This window comes from Sparus aurata, chromosome 18 (genome assembly GCF_900880675.1).
Source record: "Sparus aurata chromosome 18, fSpaAur1.1, whole genome shotgun sequence".
NCBI lineage: Eukaryota > Metazoa > Chordata > Actinopteri > Spariformes > Sparidae > Sparus > Sparus aurata.
The window spans coordinates 36163680-36183922 of NC_044204.1; the positions used below are offsets into that span (position 1 = coordinate 36163680).

Genomic DNA, 20243 nt, shown 5'->3' on the forward strand with positions numbered 1-20243 from the left:
GTCCAGTGAAGACACATAAAGAAATGTTTCACAGCACCGTCAATAAAGTTCTGAGAAAACAAAGAAAGCTGAGTGAATCCGGAGCTCTGCAGTCCCTGTGACGCCCACTAGAGGCTCACTTCAGAGGCTCGTCTGCGTCTGCACAAACACATTCAGTCAGAGTTTTGTGTGTCAGTAGTTTTTGATTTATTCTTATATGTGTGTTGTTTAACGGTTCTGGGTCCATTATAGAGGGACAACAGAGACGTCGGGTTTGGAGTTTAACTAATCACACTCACATCTTGTTATTCAAGATAGCAGGTATAACTTTATTATGCAGACAGCAGCAGTAAAAGTTGTTGCTTGAGTAAAAGTAAAGATGTGACAATTAATAAATACTCAGTAAGTAGAAGTCCTGCATTTATAATCTAAAGATTAATTACAGAAGTGCACAAAACTGTTCTTAGAGTCGTGACAGTGAAAGCACTCATCCTGCAGAACATCCCTCTCCACAGTGTTTTGTTATATTTTAATGTTGTAATGCGTCTCTTGGTAGCTGTTGTTTTTTGGTTTAAGAATTGATCACGTGTTCTTGCTGCTGTTAAATCAGTGTACTGCTGTATACACTGCTGCGTCATTTGAGTCATAGTGGAGTGAAATTATAGCAGCAGTATAATTCAGTCAGAAACCTGGAGGACGTCAGATCTGCATAATGAGAGTTTGAGTGAATGTTTTTACTTTAAACACTGGAACAAAAAGTACAAATACACAAAACAATCAGAAACCATAAACTCTGTGGAAGCTCTGCGTCTTCACATTAAGAAGCTTCAATCAGAGGATTTTGACTTTTTGTCCCTTAAAAAATAACTCAAACTAATAACTAAAATAATTGCATATTAATTAAAACATTGACAGCTAAAGATTAATCAGTGTATATCTGCAGCTCCATACGACTGTCCTTTATCCACAACAGTGAGTCTTATTGTAAATGTTAATGAATGTGTTATTGCAGAGTCAACATGAGACACAGTTAAAGAATACAGCATCATGAAAATAATTCCTCAGGTGACACAAAGAAGTGCCGTCACCGTCTGCACTATTTAATTGTGTCATTTGGACCTTTGCCATGCGTTTTAGATTCTGACTGTGTTCTGGTCGAGTCATTCTCTGGTATTTGTCCGTCTTTGGCCTCTTGAACCGAGTGTCTGTGTTGTCCCGGCACCATATGTGTCAGTATTTAATCGTGTTACTCCACAAATTGTTGATACATGGCTGCAGCAGCACTGCCAAGACAAATTCCTGTACAGTACATTCAGCCTAATTCTACTTGATGAGTAAAGTAGTTCAGATTCTGATGGTCTGCCAATAATGCACACTAATTCAATTCTCCCGTCACTCATGTGGGTCTGCTGACGGTACAGAAGGACTCCCTCGCTTCCCTCTTGACTTTTCTCTGCACAGAGATGCGACTGGAGATAGAATTATGCATTTTTCATGAGGCGGTGAATGCAAGTGTGCTCGCTGCTCCTCTCGGTCGGGCTGTGTTTGTCTCCGTCAATACCTTCAGTTTTTTATGATTTGACTGCTTATTGTTGGAGCAGCAAACACGCTCAGTGAATAATCACGTGTCTTCATGAGATTTATTTTAAATCACATGTCATCCTCTAATTACTGTCTCGGCTTTTTCTTTTCTTTCTTTGTTCTGGTTTAAGTCTTTCTGTGTAATGACGGGTTTCTGTCTTCAGTGCAGACTGGGGCTGGTCAGTACACCTGTATTATATCATTATCATGATGCGAGTCTCTACGTCGTCTTAGATTGTGGATATCATCATGTCGTGATATGACATTAACTCCTCTTGATTTTATCGGCTGCATTGCAGTGAAGTGATGTCATTTTCCGAACTTGCCCGACTGCAACATGTTCTACTGGCCGTTACTCACTCAGTCATTATATCCTCATTACTGACCATCATTTAACTCAAATCTCATTGTATTAATATTCAGTGAAAGTCCCATTAGTCATCTCTGTAATGGTGTCGAGTAGTGATAGACCGATACATCAGCCAGACGATATTATCGGCCGATTTTTGTATTTTTTTTACGTGTATCGGCATCGGCCGATGCGGCTGCTGCGTTCACCGATCCGGCGTTATTTACAGACAGGCGTCCACAGGCAGCTCCGTGTTGCTGGAGACGCTGCAAGAAATGGCAGAGCAGAAAACCATCCAGTGTGGCAGCATTACACAGAGCACTGTTCTACCTCACCTGTTCTTAATATTTGTTAAATATTGTTTACTTATTCTACGTCAAATTTTTTCGATAAATGTTCCTTTTTTTTAAATTAAGACTCGTAACATTTGTTATCATCATTGTGTAATTTTTATGATGTAAATTGAGGGAGCAAAAGTAGTTTCGGCTCCAAATATCTGCTCAAGAAAATCGGCAGTCCGTATCGGTCATCGGCTAAGGCTGATGAAAAAAATCGGTATCGGCATCGGCCCTAAAAAATCCATATCGGTCGATCCCTAGTGTCGAGGTGTTCTGTCAACAAAAGGGTGGTTTTTAATGTTTTTTAGTATATAACAATATATATTGTGTTTCTGGATAAAGCCTGAAATCATTGTGATACAGTTTTAAGGTCGGATCACTCAGCACTTTGTGATGGTCTTTTAACAGGTACTGATCCGAAATTAAGTGACGGACTCGACAGACAGAAATGTGTCAGCGAGGCTCCTAAGAAGAGTGAACACATTACTCTGTTTTAATGAGCTTACGCTGGCTTTTTAACATTTCACTTATTACCAGTGTGCAACCTGCCGAGTGTGGCTGTCTCACGCTGAACGACGGAGCGTTTCCTGCTGAGGGAGTTTATATTTGTGTTTTTGAGGTCTAGTTTTCATAAGTGCTGCACAAAAATCTACTAATAATAATGATAATTCTTAACACAGTGGCTACTACTTCATCTACAATAATGCAGCCTTCAGCTGAACCACATGATGCTGCAGCTGTTTGTTTCACAGAACATAATCAATACATACGTGAAACGGTCGCGTGTGTAACGTCTGCAGTTTATTTAACAACATTATCAGACTCATTTTGCTGCTGCCCGGTCCTCAGTACAAACACTGAGCAACATCATCACATTCAGCAGTGATATGAAATTGAAAATGTGTGAAAATTTAAATGGAACGACAAAGTAATATTGATTAATTAGCCCACAGTTTGACATTAGTGTGAAATGAAGGCCTGAAATGGCTCCATTCAGCTTCATGGCACAACTGCAATAACAATGTTAAGTAGTTGCATTTATGACTCGAGGGTGTGAATGTGGTGATTGTGCATATCTGATGAATGCCAATTAGCCTAATTGGCTGTAGATAATTAGTTTATTCATAGTCAGTTGAATGCAAACATAACACAATGTAGATGTACAATGTTTTATTTTTACATATTAATATATATATATATATATATATATATATATATATATATATATATATATATATATATATATATATATATATATATATATATATATATTTATATATATATATATATATATATATATATATATATATATATATATATATATATATATACATATATATATATACATACATATATATAGTATAGGACCTTTATATACATGTATTTGTTCTTCACTGTCATTTCTCTGCTGATGACTTCAGGCACAAGACCCTCAGGTGCTGGAACAACTGTCCAAAAACATCACTCGCATGGGTTTGACCAACTTCACCCTCAACTACCTCAGGGTAAGTGTGTGTGTGTGTGTGTGTGTGTGTGTGTGTGTGTGCGTGTGTGTGTGTGTGTGTGTGTGTGTGTGTGTGTGTGTGTGTGTGTGTGTGCGTGTGTGTGTGTGTGTGTGTGTGTCTGACATTGTCTATGACTGTCATCCTGCTTTTGTTTTCAGCTCCTCACACTTAAATGCACACGCAGGAACGATTCCTGTCCGTTTTAAACTGCAGTAATTCATGTAACTCATATTTTTTAACGAGACCTCTCATACGAATGTGTCTAGACGGCACAAAGATGTTTTTATTATGTAGAATATTCACACCTTGTCATATTTAATATGGTCCTCGACACGATTACATTGCCTGCTCTGCACATTTTACATTTACAGTTATATTTTATGTTTGATTTGAGTTTGGTTTTTCCTGAGATGCTCCTCTACATTCTAATACTCTTTAGTTAATGTAAATCTAACTATTTTTCTCTCTCTCATGCTGTTATTTATGTGCTGAACACGTTTTATGGCTCTCGGGCGTTTGAAACCTGAGTGTATAATTTTCGTGGCATCAAAACAAAAAAAATAAGCACTCATTTCTTCTTTACTCTCTGCGTATACATGTTTTTCTACCTGACCGCAGCAATATAATTTACGGGAAATGGGAAGTATAAGCCGGCTGAATACATTAGCGATTATTTCACAGGGTTTTGTTTGTGTTTTTTTCCGACGCCACAGTTGACTGACAGCTACGATTTCCAAATGGGAGAACAAGAGCGAGCGGGAGAGAGAAGAATTAATTGGATACAGAAAATTAGCATAACATTAATGAACGCTCCCTGTTGAGACTCATAATTGTGAAATGGCGCGCGAATCGCTGAACGGCACCTCCGCTGCTTATAATAACTGAGTGGAGAGACACACACAGAGAGCAGACAGGGAGCAGGCTGCTGCTTTTTGTTTTCCTATAACAATGATTTTCTATACAGAAAGCAAGAGAGAGAGAAAACACATAATTCAAGTATCTGTAATTGCACACTAAAGATTTAGCCTGTGCTCAGTCCTGATGTTGGGATGGTCAGTGCTCAGCAGACAGGATCATGCTTTCCTCTCTGTTTGCTGACAACATGTGTTTTAAGGAGCAGGTTCAGTTGTTTGTGTCTGAATGTTCACAGCTTCAGTTTGTCAAAGTGACTCGCGTTGCCTCAGCGGTCCAAACCTGAAATATCTCTCATAAATCCTTCTGCTTCTGCCAAATTAAGACTTGGTCAACTCTCCCAAAACACAATGTGGTTTTATTTTAAATGTTACAGAAATGGTTCATTTTAATGAGAGATTTAACCGTCCGCTGAGGTTTTCTTTTATTTCAGTCATAATGAAAACATCATAAAATGCACTGATTATTTCAATAGTTTAGAAGTAATGATGCTTAGGTTATTGAGTTTGCATTTTAAGCGTGAGAGTTTACATTCATTGCCAGTTTTAAAGATCATCAAGAGGACTGAGGAAAGAGTTGAAGGGTCAGATGCAGGTTCATTGTTTACCTTTTATATCGGGATGAATGATTGTTGGAAGAAAAAAAATCTAAATTACAATATGGCTTATTACAATATCCAAATTAAAGGACGCTGCAATATTTGTTTTTAGGTGGTATGTCAATCGTATCACAATCACAATATTTGTCAAAGTATTAACTTTATGATTCTTTATTGTTTAAACTGCCCACCCTGTGTCCTCACTGCTGGTTGGTCAGCTCACGCAGGCCTGAGCAGCACCGCTCCACGTGTCTCCGGTCTGATCCTCCACTATATTCAGCTTCCAGTTTGCAGAGCGACCACCACAAGAACTGTTCCAAACCGACAACTTCCCTCTCGCACATCAGTATTCGTACCATCAGTCTGAACCTCGTCTCCACTGCCCAGCAGACAAACGGTCTTCGTACGGTGACGAGCTAACTGCTGGTGCTCATCACAGTTACACACAGTTGCCAAGAAAATTAATTCCACCATTTCTTTTTTCACACATACCTTCATTATTATCTTCAGGGCATGTGTATCATAGCATGTCCCCTCAGTGAAGAAGCCAGAGCAAAACAGCTTTCATGTAACGCTGCAGTTTATGCTAGCTGAGCTAGCGCTACAGTGCAAACACCCGTTACTGGCATCAGACCTACGACTTGTTTTCTAGTTAGCACCAAGTGAGGCTAAATGCTCACACAGTTTCCCTGCTGGTCCCTCAGTATCACAGCATCAGTCCGACATCACCAGCTCAGTTTCCCCGACAGAGCAGCTAGCTCAGCTGCAGCTTCGTGCTGGCCCTCGTCTCATTAAAGACATCCAGTTGTTCCAGGCTAACAAATGTTGAGGCGCAGCAGTCTCTCACTTCAGCTATCCAGTGAGACTTTCCTCATCTTCACATCGTCCCCTCACTGCAGGTCATGTTGTGTTACATAGTGACGTAGTTCAGTTACAGAAGTGAAGACTGGACTTGACTGCCTTACACTCCCTTAGTGTATCTCTGCAGACGATTTGCCTGCACAGAAATGTGATATAACACATTAAAGGAAAGCGTCATATGCTTTGTAACAGACTCTGGATACTTTTTGAGGCCTGATGAGATAAAACGATGCAATATTTAACAAGATCAAAGCGAAGATGACATAAACATAAATTTAGGTTTTCTTTCTCCTTTTGGATCTCCAGGTTGGGAACCTGTTATTCATCATGCTTCACACTTTGCAGATTATATTTTCCCTCACTGTTATTCAAGGATGTCAAAGTAAAAAACACCCATTCCTCACATTAAACTGACAATGCTGCGTCCCTGGAAACGGCCTCTCCCAGCGTTTATCAGTCCTTCCAAGAGAGACTGGCGGTTTCCTGGCCAAAGGGTTACAACCGGCCTTTCTCTCACAAACACATACACGCTCTCTGTTTTTTTTTGTTTTTTTCATTTGGAGTATTTAAGCCTTTCCATGTATCGGAGCTGCCGGCTTCATACTGTTCAGCCTGAAAATAGCCCTTGTTTTCAGGCTGAGAGCCAGGGCTTGTTGGCTGAGCTGGGGAGGGATATTACTGTGTCAGGAGGGAACTATCAGAGGAGAACAAGGGATTAGTCTGCTACAGGGATGTTCACTTTACCTCGAGCTGCATGGCATCAAAACACGGCTGTCCTAACGCAGGGAGCAGCAACAGACATTACTATGTTCATGTTGGGTAATTTGGCGTAAGCAGCTGAGTGTACGGTTGTTAGAATAACTAGTTTGAACACAGGACTGGTGAACATCCCTGGTTTGAATATCCATCATGCTAAAACAGTTCTGAAAGGATTCCTGGTGTTGTTGTGAGGCCATTTTAAAACCCTGTTTAACACAAACTAGGTAACAGATTCTGTCCATGATACAGAATCTCCTTCTTTCATAGTTTTCCCCTCTTTTCTTTCTTTTACCTCCGAGTGGCTGTACAGTACAGCTGCAGACGGGACGAGCGTGTTGATGAGAATTGACATCAGACATGTCGGGTGGTGGGATGCTGAAGGTCAGATGAGATCACTTGAGCATGCAGCCAATGATTAACAGTCTCCTCTCTCTCAGTAACAACTGTCAAAGTGCCCTTGGGCAAGTTAGTAAAGCCACGCCTACTTTTAATCCAGTAACTTTTTGACTTACATCACACTATGTTTGGAAAACACTGATCAGCACCTTCATCCAACTACAGAGTAGCTTCGTAGGTGCAACAGCCAAAACCTCTGTTGTGTCACAGCAGTGACATTTTCTATGTGTGTCTCTAAAATCTTCCTCTCTGCAGGAAAATCATTTCAAAATTATTTCAGACTGTCCACCAAATAAATTACAAAGAATCTCGTCAAATTCCCCAAAACAACAAGTGACACAGCGCTCAGCGGCTGCAGCGTCGTACCTGTCAGGTGTTGGAGCTCCCCGGTGGTGAATAGACGCCTCAGTAAATCGTTGGACGTGGTCCGTTGGACTGCTGGCGGGTTCCCGACCAGCGATCATCGCTGGTTTCTTTAAACCATGGCCACAATCATCTCTGGACCCAAACTATGACCTTCCCTGAAGTCCCTTCGTGACAAAACTTCCAGAGTAACTGTTTTCCCACATTTTTATGTTTAAGTAACTAATAGGAACAACAGTTCTGAACCTGGCCCAGTTCTGAGTGAGACCGCTGCAGCTGGCAGCCTCAAAATGGGCCGCAATGTAATTACTCGGGGCAGTTGCACGCTGTGGCTGTACGTCCACTTAAAGTAGATGATTTTGCCAGTGACAGGCTCAGATTGTTATTCAGAGTGTCTGACAGCGTTATGGAGAGGATCCTACTGAGGCTGACCTTTCTGAAGGTCGAGTATTCTTTCAGTCATTTTACAGTGATGATCCTTTTTGTTCAAGCACAAACTGACACCAGACTGCATCTGCACACATGTTAGTTCATCATCATAAACACACTTCATGACTGGAAAACATTATACAATTCACCAAAACTTGGTTAGTTTTCCCAAGAATCAGCAGGTCTAGTTTGGTGGAACTAACCCTTTAGTTGGATATGAAGATATTCTGGCACGCTGTTCTCACACTGATGTCTCCTCCTCATCTTCACACCAGTACAGATTTATCTGCAATAAACTCAGATTGGTTTTACAGATTTGTGGGTCTAGTTTAAAAAAGCCCAGTGTGAGGTTCGTTATAAGTCTCAACATGATCATGACAGAAAGTTGCATTTTAATATTTGTGTCTGATTATTTCTGGATCAGATGACTGAGTCACGCCCGAACCTTCCTGCCAGAACAGAACAACAGACAATCTGTGTCACTGCTTACAGTCATTAAAGTTTCGAGCTAACATGGAAAAGGAAGAAGATGAAGATCGGCTGTTGTTCAGTGACTTTGAGTTTTCTAAAAAACTTTAATTGTTGATTTTTTTCTTCATAAAACAGACGCTGCTAAAAAAAGAGAGTAATGGTCAAATGACAGTTTTATCCAGTTAGAGGAACGACGGCAGGTTGCCTGGAGTTCGATCCCAGTGCTGTTCTGTGATTGGTCCAGTAAGAAGACAGCCCTTGTAACTGACCAATCACTGTCCAGCAAGCATTTGGGTGTTTGCTGCTATTAGAGAAGGGCCAGCTGTAATGTTATCCAGATGTTATCTGGCTAAGCTAAGTCTAATGTATTTAAGCTGACAGGCTGACCTCTGGTTCCTCTCACTGCAGATCACCAGAGATTTACAGTTTCTTCAAACTTAATATTATACTTGAAGTCTTTTAAGTGGAGAGCACAGTTGGAGTGCAGTGTGGGAACGAGTGTTGTGTTGAACCATGAAATATTCCATTGTGTGTATATTTTTGCATGAATGTGTGTAAGTTTGAAATGTTTGAACAACATCTACTGGTGTTAAAATGAATCCTGCTGCCCGTCTTCTCCTCTCTATCCGTCTTCTTGCTCTTCTCTCTAAAGTGTTTGACAATAAACCTGCTTTTAAAAGGTACTTTATTAATAGTGTCTATAAAAAGTAGATTTACTGCACAATTAATCACTCTCAGTCAGTCTGCGGGTGATTAATTGAGCAACAAACTGAGTTTTTATGGATGTTGTTTTGCTTTACCTTGATAAGCGGCTGCAGCCGTGTGCAGGACTCTCTTCTGTCATCACACGTCGAATAAATCTGCTCCAACTGAACGCTGCTGTTTGTCCCGTTGTGTCTGCAGTTGTGTGTCATCCTGGAGCCCATGCAGGAGCTCATGTCAAGGCACAAGACCTACAACCTCAGCCCGCGGGACTGTCTCAAGACATGCCTGTTCCAGAAATGGCAGAGAATGGTAGCCCCACCAGGTAACTGCTGACTCCCTACTGCTCAAACTTCTCTGTCTGTTCGCTGTTCAAAGTTTTTCTATAAAAAGTTCAGGACTCCCGCAAATCTGAAAATCTATTTCAGCTTCTCTGGTCAAGCCCCAGAAATAAATACGGAGCTCTTGCCTTCAAATTCAGTTTGAATAAGCAGCAACTAGTCCTAAAGGGACGGTTTACCCCAAAATCCAGAGCACATATTTTCCTGTGCCCTAGTTCTATTTGTCCATCTCCATTTGATTGCAAAGTCTTGGCGTAGAGATTTCTCTCCTCAAGCTAAATGTAGCCTGATGACTCTCTGCTTGTGGGGCCTAATGCTGAAAAATACATTTGAAAAACGAAACAGCAATATCTCTTTCCAAAAACCATGAACCAGCTACTGGCTTAGATGATTCACAGACGTCGTTGTGAGCAGTTTCATGTAGGAACTATTTTCTTTCAACCAAACCTCAGCCGCCAACCGTATCACTGCGCAGAGAGAAGTTTGCATCTTCCGTATCTGCCAAACATTGAGCTGTGAAAAAGCTGTTTCTATTCAACTCACAGTTAACAGTAAAATGAAACAAACTCAAAAGTCAACCTCTAAAATTTCCGTCACAAAATCATTTTTAAGTGCAAACATTAGAGAGTGTTTGTGTGTTGGGACCCTCACAAAGAAGAGGAGGGAGGACAGAACGATGCAGGAGGACCAGCAACCCGGCCCGAGCCAGATGTCAACCCTAACCCACAAGTCTCACACTGAGTTGAGGCAGATTTGGAAGCATATTTCTTCTTCTCCAGACATTTTTCATCCATTTTCAGCAGCAGGCTGTGCAGAGTGAGGAGCAGGTCAGGCAGGGAGCGTCTGTATGTTCAGTTACCAGGCAGCACGACACATTTCGCTCAGCAACCTGACGCGCTGCAGTTTGATCTGTTTTGGTAAAAATGACAAATTGGGAGCACGTTGGGAGAAAGCGTTAAAAATGAGGAGACTCCCACGAAAATCAGGCGTGTTGGCAGGTATGCATCTACTCGTGACAGTCGACTCGCAGCTGATTGTGTCCTCCTCCACTGAGCTGGAACGTCAGCTAGCTTAGTTAGCTCATCTGTTGTCCATGAGTAGTCGGAGTGTTTAGAGCTTCAGAAAGAAAATAGGTCCATGTGAAACTGCTCAGAAGGTCTGGGTCATCTTGAAAGAGACACCACAAAGTGCCGTTTGATTGCATGACACATTTGAGAGAAGGAAGACGTCTCTATGGCAAATATCTCTAAAAACCTACACCAAAATAATCTATATGGATAAATAACCTGACGGGTGAGAGGAAACATGTTTCACTGACTGCCTTTGCTTTAAAAACAGATTGTAATTCTGCACCATCACTCACTTTTCAGGAATATGAATACTTTTTGTCACAATGTGTTTTTATTGCACCATTTATGGTTCCAAATGTGCCATTATACATATTAATCCCTTAAATATGCTTTACCTGTCAGGTAGGTGAAATTAATCAGAGTCTCTACCTCGCCAGTCTCAGCTTCCTATGATTGATGTTTGAAGGGCGGTTTCTGAAAAGTAGCGGGCTTAAATTGGCTGTGCGGTCTTAAGCTGTGGAGAGAAACGGAGTCAGCCGAGTGTTTTTTGGACACATCGGAGTGGCTGCAAATTACAGCAATGCTTAGCGAGGCGTGACGAGATGTCTTTAAAAACCAACACCAGTCAAAAAGCCTTTGACTCAGACCTGTGTAACTTTAATTAAGAGTGTCGGGTGTAATCAGACTCGCAGATCCAGCGGCTCCCCAGCGTCGACGACGTTCTTCAAAGAAAAGGAAAAACAGAGAGGAAAAAAACATGGAAAGCATTTTATGAATATAAAGTCTGAGGGGGGAAAAGCTCTTGTATTGATGGTTAATTGTTCAACTCAGCTTCATATGAAATGGTATATAGAGGCTACAGTTTTATAACGATATGTGTGAGTTCTGAGGTTCAGCTGCAGAAGAGACGCTTCAGGTGAAAACTGTCGTCTTTCAGGCAAATGGACAGAAAACATCCAGAATATACATCTAATCTTTATTGTAGTTCAGATATCTGAACTGGATATTTATGTAAATTCACTCATCTTAAAAAAAATGTCTTAATGTAAGTAAATCAACTGATTCATGGTGACATCTGTTTTAATCATATTCTCCTTTTGTCTCTGAACATTAAAATATAGTTTTGGGTCAGAAAGTCAAACTTACACCAAAAGTTCCAATGTTCTGATACATACGGAAGGTTTTTACAGATGGATTTGTTCATATATCAAACAGCACGTAGGCTGATTTATATCACATTTAATTCCTATGAAGTCATAAATGAGATGATCAAAATATCCTCAGTAAAGATTTTTGACTCGCACACGTCAACAACAATTCCAGGCTGGTTTTATCCGATCTTCAGATTCCTGTTCTGGGAATTTGTTCTTTTTTTGCATATTTAAACATGAAATTATAGAGAAAGAAATGAACGCCTTAATGCAGGTAATCAGCTGGGGAAGTTTAATGGTGATATCAATAAATTGAATTCTCACCCTCAGCACTATTCAGTGCTGCAGTCCCATGTCTGTTTATGACTCAGAGTAAATGGAATTACTTCTCTTTAAAAGACAGAAATCAACAAACGTTCCAGTTTTATTCCTGAAACTATTTTCTCAAAGTTTGTTCATAAATCATTCATCAGCCTGATTTATTTCACCTTTTATCTCCAAAAACATCATGAACATTATTATTATTATTATTTTAGTTTTTTCAGGACTGTTGACAGTATTTTCTGATTTATGGAGTGATAAAAAAAAAAAAAGATTTCCAAAGTTCACTCTGTAAAGATCTTTGACTCTAACATGCAGATAAAATGAACTTTATCTAATGGAGATTCCTGTTCTTACAAATCTGTGTATTTTCATCAGATAAAGTCCTTTTTGTGTATTTAAGCCTTTCAGAAAACTTGTGCTATAATTACCCTTTTCACCTGAAGTGTCTCCTCTTTATTGTTGTGTAATGTTAGAAATGCTAGTTTTGGAGCATAAATTCTCCTGAATCCCAACCAGTTTCCAAGCTAGAGAAAATTAAAGGAAGGGGAAAAACACGCAACAACACAGTTCCAGCTGAGCTGCAGAGTTCATGTCAAAATAAAGACAAATGACACGAAAAAAAAACCAAAAACACTTTACATAAGGGTGAAACACACTGAGGAGGCCTGACTGAAAGAAATCTTTATACTTACCTTATTAAATATTATACTTACTGTATTAATCATCTTAATTGTAACTTTTAAGATGGTTAATAAAGTACGTATGAAGCTTTCTCTCAGTCAGGCCTCCTCAGTGTGTTGCACCCTTAGATAAAGTGTTTTTCGGGGTTATTACGTGTCATTTGTCTTTATTTTGACATGAACTCTGCAGTTCAGCTGGAACTGTGGTTTTCCTTATTGGTTGCGTGTTGTTCCCCTTTCCTGTAATTCTTCTCTAGCTTGGAAACTGGTTGGGATTTAGCCAGGAAGGAAGCCACAGGCGCATTTATGCTCTGATAAGTCCTTTTGGTGGAAATGGAAGTGATTTTAGTGCGTCACCGGTTCAGCATCGAAGGAAACCGGTCGGATAACAGAAATGATTGTCTCTGACAATGGGCCGGCTTTTTTTGCACACACGTCTGTCAAAGTCAGGAATCAAAAGAGAGAAAAGATGCTGATAAAAATTCCCCTTTATTGTTTTCCTCTGATTTAACAGTTCCAGTTGTGTTTGCATCACGAGTCGCCTGTTGGTGTAACTGAATATGAAAGCATCTCCCTCGGTGTGATTAGTAAGAAGCTCCAGAAATGTATTTCATTCTCAGGCATCTGTTTGAAGATCACAGCCGTGTGTGTTTGTCTCTCTTGAGATTAAAAGGAAAGATGTTTTCTAACAAATGTTGGCAGAATTTGCGAAATCATGTATTCATAAATTATGCACGACATAAATTATTTTGTAAATACTAGAAACACCTAGATCTCTATTAACCTGCGTCAGTACATCTTCTAATGATAATGATTTCACTTGTGATTTAATTGCACCTTCAGGAATTATGTATCGCTCATAATTGGGAAAAAAACATCTTTCATCTAAGCTTAAGTTTCCCAGTGGTGTTAAGTAGCATCTGTATGACGTTGAATGTTCAATTATTCTCTTCCTTTTCTCTGTTGTCATCTCTGGTCTCATTCTGTCTGAAATTGTTAAAGAGATGATTTAATCACCTGAATAAAATGAAACTGATTTTGGCTCCGGTTTCAGCTGGACACCCTCAGAACTTCAAAACGGAAATATTTCCCACAAATCACAAAAAAGGTATCTTCTCTCTCATGCCGTCAAGTGTCTTATGATAAGCAGCGTCGTCGTGCTCGCTGGAATGCCCTGAAATACATTTTTCTGTGTGTACGTTCGTCCTGGATGCTCAGCTGCATGTTTAAACAGCACTAATGTGATGTAACAAATACATGTTATATGTAAAAGAAGTGTTGACTTAAAACATATCGATCAGAACAAAAGCACATTCATGCTCAGCAAATCAAATCTGTAGTCATGCAACAGTGAAGCAGCATATTATATGTTATATATTATATATTATATGTTATATATTATATATTATATTCAGCAGGACAAACATGAAGAGCAGTTTGAATCTGGCTCATTCTATCGAGGAACGCTGAAATCGGTGCAGCTCTGAAATCATTAACGAGTTTACATCACGTTGAGCATCAGGGTCCATTGTTGAGCATTTATGCAAATGAAGCAGGATTCCTTCTTACTAGTGCATGTCGTGGGAGATGTTAACGCTCGTACAGTTTCACCTCTGAAGAAAACAAAGCATGAATCGCTGTAGACGAGTCGCCTTGTGTCTGTAACCTGTCTTTGTGTGTGTGTGTGTGTGTGTGTGTGTGTGTGCATGTGTGTGTGCGTGTGTGTGCGTTTGCTTTGCATGCATTGATGTGTTCATGAGTTCCTACCGTGTTGTCTGCATGACTCTGTGCTTCAACATATGATGCCGTCTGTCTGCTTCTACTGACACTGTCTCGCTGCAACTAACAATTATTTTTATTATCGATTAATCTGCAGATTATTCTCACCATGTAGCGATTCATTATTTAATCTGTATGTAGTGGATCATCACAGTGACACCTTCAGACTGCTTCTGTTGTCCAACCAACAGTCCAAAACCCAAAGACTCTTTATTTACTGTCCTGTATGACAGAGAAAAGATCAACACATTTGGAACCAGAAAATATTTGACAATTCTATTTGAAAATCAGCTTCAATGATTAATTGATTCTGAACATTTTGGAAACTAATTTGGTGATGCGTCTTCAGTCCTGGTCTTCGGGGTCCTTGTCCTGCGTGTTAAAGATGTTCTGAACACATCTGATCAGACAATCAGCTCGACATCGAGCTCTGCTGAAGCCTCTTAACGACCCGTTCATTTGAATTTGGTGTTTCGTGTCAGTGCGACATTTAGAACAGGCAGGACAGGCGCCTGACGACCATGACTGAGGCACACTGGACGAATTGTTGCAGCTCTGCTCTCCACACAGCACACACCCGACACCTTGTCTCCATCTGTATGCGTTATGTTCTTGGCATTGCCTCTGTTTCTCTTTGCTGGTCGTGCCAAAGCTGAGCCCGCCCGACAGACAACCACGAAGAGGAGGAAACGGAAGAACTCGGCCAGCAGCGCCAACAGCAGCGTGGGCACCACCGCAGGAAAGAAGCGCAGCCCCGCCACCAACTTCAGCCTCTCCAGTCAGGTACCTGTAAGCATCAGCTCCACTCGGTTTGCCTCCTCTTTTATTTTTTTCTCTCTGACTCCACATGCATGTTTGCAGGGTTACACACAGGCAGGAAATATTCCTAATGGTATTGCAGCTATTAGGTTTAATTTATTTGCACAAAAGAGGGAAAAACAGGGGGAGGGTGGAAGAGAAAACCTGTGCAGTGAGACAAAGAAACCTCCAGGGATTTGTACGAAAACATCTCGCCACAAGACAAAGAGAAAACACTTCAGAGATGATAAAGAGCGACACGAACGACATTAAAAATCATCAAAGCAGGAAGAAGAAACGGAACGACTAAAGTTAGAAACAACACGTAAAGGTGATAGTGTTCCTCTGAGCAGGTAGCAGCGTTACTACCTGCAGGTAGTTTTCCAGCAGCTTCTTTCTGACTACTCTCATCACAATGTGTTTGTCTTAAACAGCCCCAGCTGACCTCACCAAGCCCAGAGGTTTGATCAGGAAAAAAAACAAAACAAAGGTTTGAATCTCTGGACCAAATGGGAAAATGTGGGTGGGGAATGTGACTGTCGGCCTTCTTCCAGCCACCACTGTTCAACGTGCCCTTGACCGAGACACTGAACTCAGCGCTGCCCAGAGGACTGCAGCAGAGTCTGCTTCCACTCAGACGCTCTGCTCGTTAGAAACAACTGGATGTACAGAGCGCTGGATGAACACCGGCTCCAGTGAAACAACCCAAAGAGCTTCATGTGTTGTTCAACTGCAGACATTTGAATCCATTAGCTCAGTCAGCGCCTGGTGAATTGTTTCTGATGAGTTTGTGGAGGTCAAAGTGAAACATCTGTCTGATCAGATATCAGGCTGCTAAAACCAGAGCTATTAGAATTAACTAGAGTAGTTATTAATAATGTGATCATTAGAAACAATACCAGATACATGAGAATGGGTTTTGATCACCCACATTAGGCTGATCAGTTCTGTAGTGGCAGGTGTGGAAAACTCTCCAAACTACCTACATATGAAGACAAACATCCAAAAGCAGCAGGAGAGAAAGTGCACAGAGACAAACAATGACACGGCGACACAGAGTGGTGAAGTTTACAGTCCCGAAACCCAGAAATCATTCAGTGTGTTTGCACTTCAGGTTCCTCAGGCTCGAGATTTTTGGTACTTTTTTTTCCTCCAATATAAAATATATAATTAAATGTCCCACAAACTAATTATAAAGAGCCTCTGTGTAAAGAAGCGGCGGTCGCTAACAACTGGCTAATCAGAACGACAGTTTGTCACAGAGCTTATTTTCAGCGATATTCCAAAAATCCGGTGCAAAGATCCCGTCGGCTGTGTGTGGAGGGAGATGCTGACCTCCTCACTACACCCCTCTGTTACAGTCATTATCACAGGTATTAGTTTCTACTTCACCTACAGTACATGCACACATATTATACTGAGTTCAAGGAGAAGATTTCCTAAATTCATGTACACAACACAGAAATCACATCATCACATTATTTAAATGTTTAAATGATGGATAGGTCGTTAAGATAAGATATATGAAATAAGAATAAATATCTATGATAAGTCTATGACATCATTTCCGTGACATTGCTGCCACATCCAGAAAGAGAACAAGTATCAGCAATAGATGTATATCGATCAGACGCTGTGGCTCAGAGAGTGTAACCCTGATGAAACCTCCGGCCCGGTGACTCGTCTGCATGCTGTGTTTCAGGGAGCCGGCGTCTGATTCGGCCTCATGTCTCTGTAACAGCCCTCTTGACACAGTTAGAGGTTGAATGGCCTCTTAAACAGCTGAGTGTGACGCCACATGCCTGGTGCTCCCTCCAGGATCTGATGCTGCTGTGAGGCTCTGGTTCTCTACCTGTTCCACACGCTGCTCATTACACACATACTGTATTATATTTACACAACTGCATCTGATTCACTACTCTGAGGCCACGCTGGTGCAGCACGGGTCGCTCCAGTGCAGCTTAAAGTGCTGATGCTCAAAGTTACAGTGAAGAGAAGCAGGTTGGCATTAAATGTGTGTGTTCATGTCTCACAGGCCTCAGTGTGTGTGCAGTACATCAGAAATGACCTGTATATGTCACTGATTGTTTTCAAAAAACACTGTAGGAAGTGAACAAAGCAGTGCCGTCAAAAATATAGATTTGTCAATACAGATTGATTCTGAATAATTGAACATTTGCAATGCATCATCAGTACACTCTATCACATTATATAGAAGTGTCACAATCCTGGAGGGAGAGAGAGACTGTGTGTGTGTGTGTGTGTGTGTGTGTGTGTGTGTGTGTGTGTGTGTGTGTGTGTGTGTGGCGTCTCTTCGGGTCTCAGCGTCACATACAAGTTTACTTTAATTGTTACAGACCTGGGATCTGTATTTACGACTGTGGTGTTGGACTCAAACTGTGGGGGGGCGCTAATGTGCACAAAATGCCAATCTCTACATAATGTTGCTTTAAGTTGAACAGACCTTTAAGGTGGCTGGGACTAACAACTTGCTAAACAGAAACTCTGCACGTCAATTCAACACCAGATTTTTTTATTTTAATGTGATATTTAACAGTCAGTTTATTATATTAATTTTTCCTTTTGGTATCTTCAGTTCTGAAGAAGCTTTGTCAAGAAACTGAACGAGTCCAAAGACCTTCAACCTTTTCAAAGATTAACAGAGATCACAGTGCTTCACTGAATTTAAACACGTGCTCTGAGTAAAGTTTAGACCTTTCTTACCTTTTCATGCTTTTGCTGCTATAAGCAAACAAAATTAGATAAAGTCAGAAATAACAACAGTATAAATTGTCAGTGAACATGTTTTCACTGTCCTCATTGTTTTGATTGAAAATGTGAAATATGTTTCCTGATTCAAACAGACGTAGACACGTCGGTGGTACAGTACAGACCGTGCAGGGTTGAATATCAGGACGTGGTTAGAGAAGCTCCTCGTGTACACTTCAGCTGAATGATTTTAACAGTGGATAGGCTCCAGTTTCACAGCAGGTTGGGTTGTTCATCTGTTCGGCACTTAACTCTGGAAAACTTCATTTTTCTGGCAGCATTTCTAAAAAAAGGACCCGTCGTTCTCTCACCTACACAGACACACACTGTACTGTCTGTCTGTCTCATCATCTGTTCAGATGTGTTGTCCTCCCTCCTTCTCCTCCCTCCTTCTCCTCCCTCCTTCCACCCGTCTCACACATATATAATGTACATCACGCACACATGAACACGCGGCGCGCACGATTGTTTTCTCTCTGGAAGGCAGTTTGGCTGCGTGCCAGCTCTCATTATCGCCGATATCTGTATACACACTGTCCACCCCCAGCCCCTTCCTCTGTCACATGCACACACTCCACACCATCCCTGCCCACACACACACACACACACACACACACACACACACCACTCATGCCGTGCATTCACACGCCTCTTAAAGACTGGCAGCGTGGCTGGTAACATGCTGGTTACATATGTTGTGCGCCTGCTGTCTTTGTCTGAGAAGTTGTTCGTTTGTGGCTGAGCACAAGCCTACGTGAGCCCAATGACAATAAGGAGTGGACCCTCGCAAGGGGAAGGGGGGGTTACCAGCGGCTGGAGGAGAGGAGGTGCAGGGAAGAAAGGTGGGGAGGTGGGTGTGTGTGGGGGGGGCTCATAGGGTGTGCAACACTGACCTCTAGTGGCCTGAATTCAGTGTTGAACACTTCTTTATCCAAGCAGCGGCAGGTTCTGAGGTTCTGTTCAGTTATTTCTCATCAGTTTCTCTGTGTTTGATTCAAGTGCAAGAAATATTAATGGACTACAGCCGTAATTAACTGTCCTTCCGTTGTATGTAAAATTGGTAGAGCACAGATTAAAGATCTTTTGAGGATGATTTTTGCAGAGACGGAGTCGCACATCTTTAAAACGCCTGCGTTTGTGTCTGGCAAAAAAAACTCCATAAACTCGTGCTCCAGTCAAAATGTGTGGGCACAGACAACGCCCTTTATGTTGCATGCTGCAAAAGAACATGACTTTATATCCTCAAGTCTTCTTGCTCTAGAGTTGACGACAGTTAATTTGACGACAGAGTTTTTTGTTGGATATATGTTGGTCAGACTGCAGACTGCTGGCCCTGAAAATATAGTTATTTTTAAATTTAATGTATATCGCTGTTGCTCTTGAAATAAGTGGGTTAGTGTCAAGTATCAAAATATCGATGCTGAAAATTTGCAATACTCATATTTTGCAGTATCGACACTTTTAACAGTCTCCTCTCTGAGACACACACTGCTGCTGTGTACCAACTCCTCCAGAGGTCAACAAACTTAGGACACAAACATTATTATTTTCATCTTGTCATGAAAATCTGAAATATTATTCCCTCAGTGTTATGTATGTTCCCCCATGTTCAGGAATATGGTATGAGATAATGATATTTATCTATTGAATCAGAATCAGAAATTCCAGTTCTATGACATCACTGTGTAGGATCCTGAATTATGAAGGCTGAAGTAGACAGCTGTAATTAAAGATAGTTGAGTGTTACATCTCATAGCACTACTCTTGCATCATTACAGTACAACACAGGAGGTGTTTGACCACCATTAAGATTTAGTTTGGACCCTCTGCTCAACAAATCCGTCAAAAATGCCAAAACCAACAATGACTCCTCCTGACACTTGTTCCTCTGAGAACAAGCTGCATTAATGTCACTAAAACTGTTAGAATTACATAAATTAGCCAGCTGACATCATTACAACATAACATTTGTTTAATAGAAAATTGAGCATTGGATTAATTTTATAACACAAACAGCATCCTGAGTATAAAGTGTTATTATAGAATAGTCCCAGTAAATTTCCACTCCTGTGTGAGTGACATGAGCTG

The 20243-nt window shown here is 40.9% G+C and overlaps 1 protein-coding gene across 6 annotated transcripts in view; it reads left to right on the plus strand.

Moving 5' to 3' along the window:
* The window catches only part of ldb2a (LIM domain binding 2a), a 101307-nt gene that overhangs the window by 74609 nt on the left and 6455 nt on the right, over positions 1-20243 (plus strand). Inside the window, exons 5-8 of one of the 6 annotated variants that reach the window (XM_030396255.1) lie at positions 3669-3752; positions 9445-9568; positions 13864-13917; positions 15226-15377. In XM_030396255.1, coding sequence (XP_030252115.1) covers positions 3669-3752; positions 9445-9568; positions 13864-13917; positions 15226-15377 — 414 coding nt within the window. The remainder of the gene's footprint in view (positions 1-3668; positions 3753-9444; positions 9569-13863; positions 13918-15225; positions 15378-20243) is intronic. The other 5 variants (XM_030396257.1, XM_030396256.1, XM_030396258.1 and 2 more) reach the window with 5 other exon arrangements.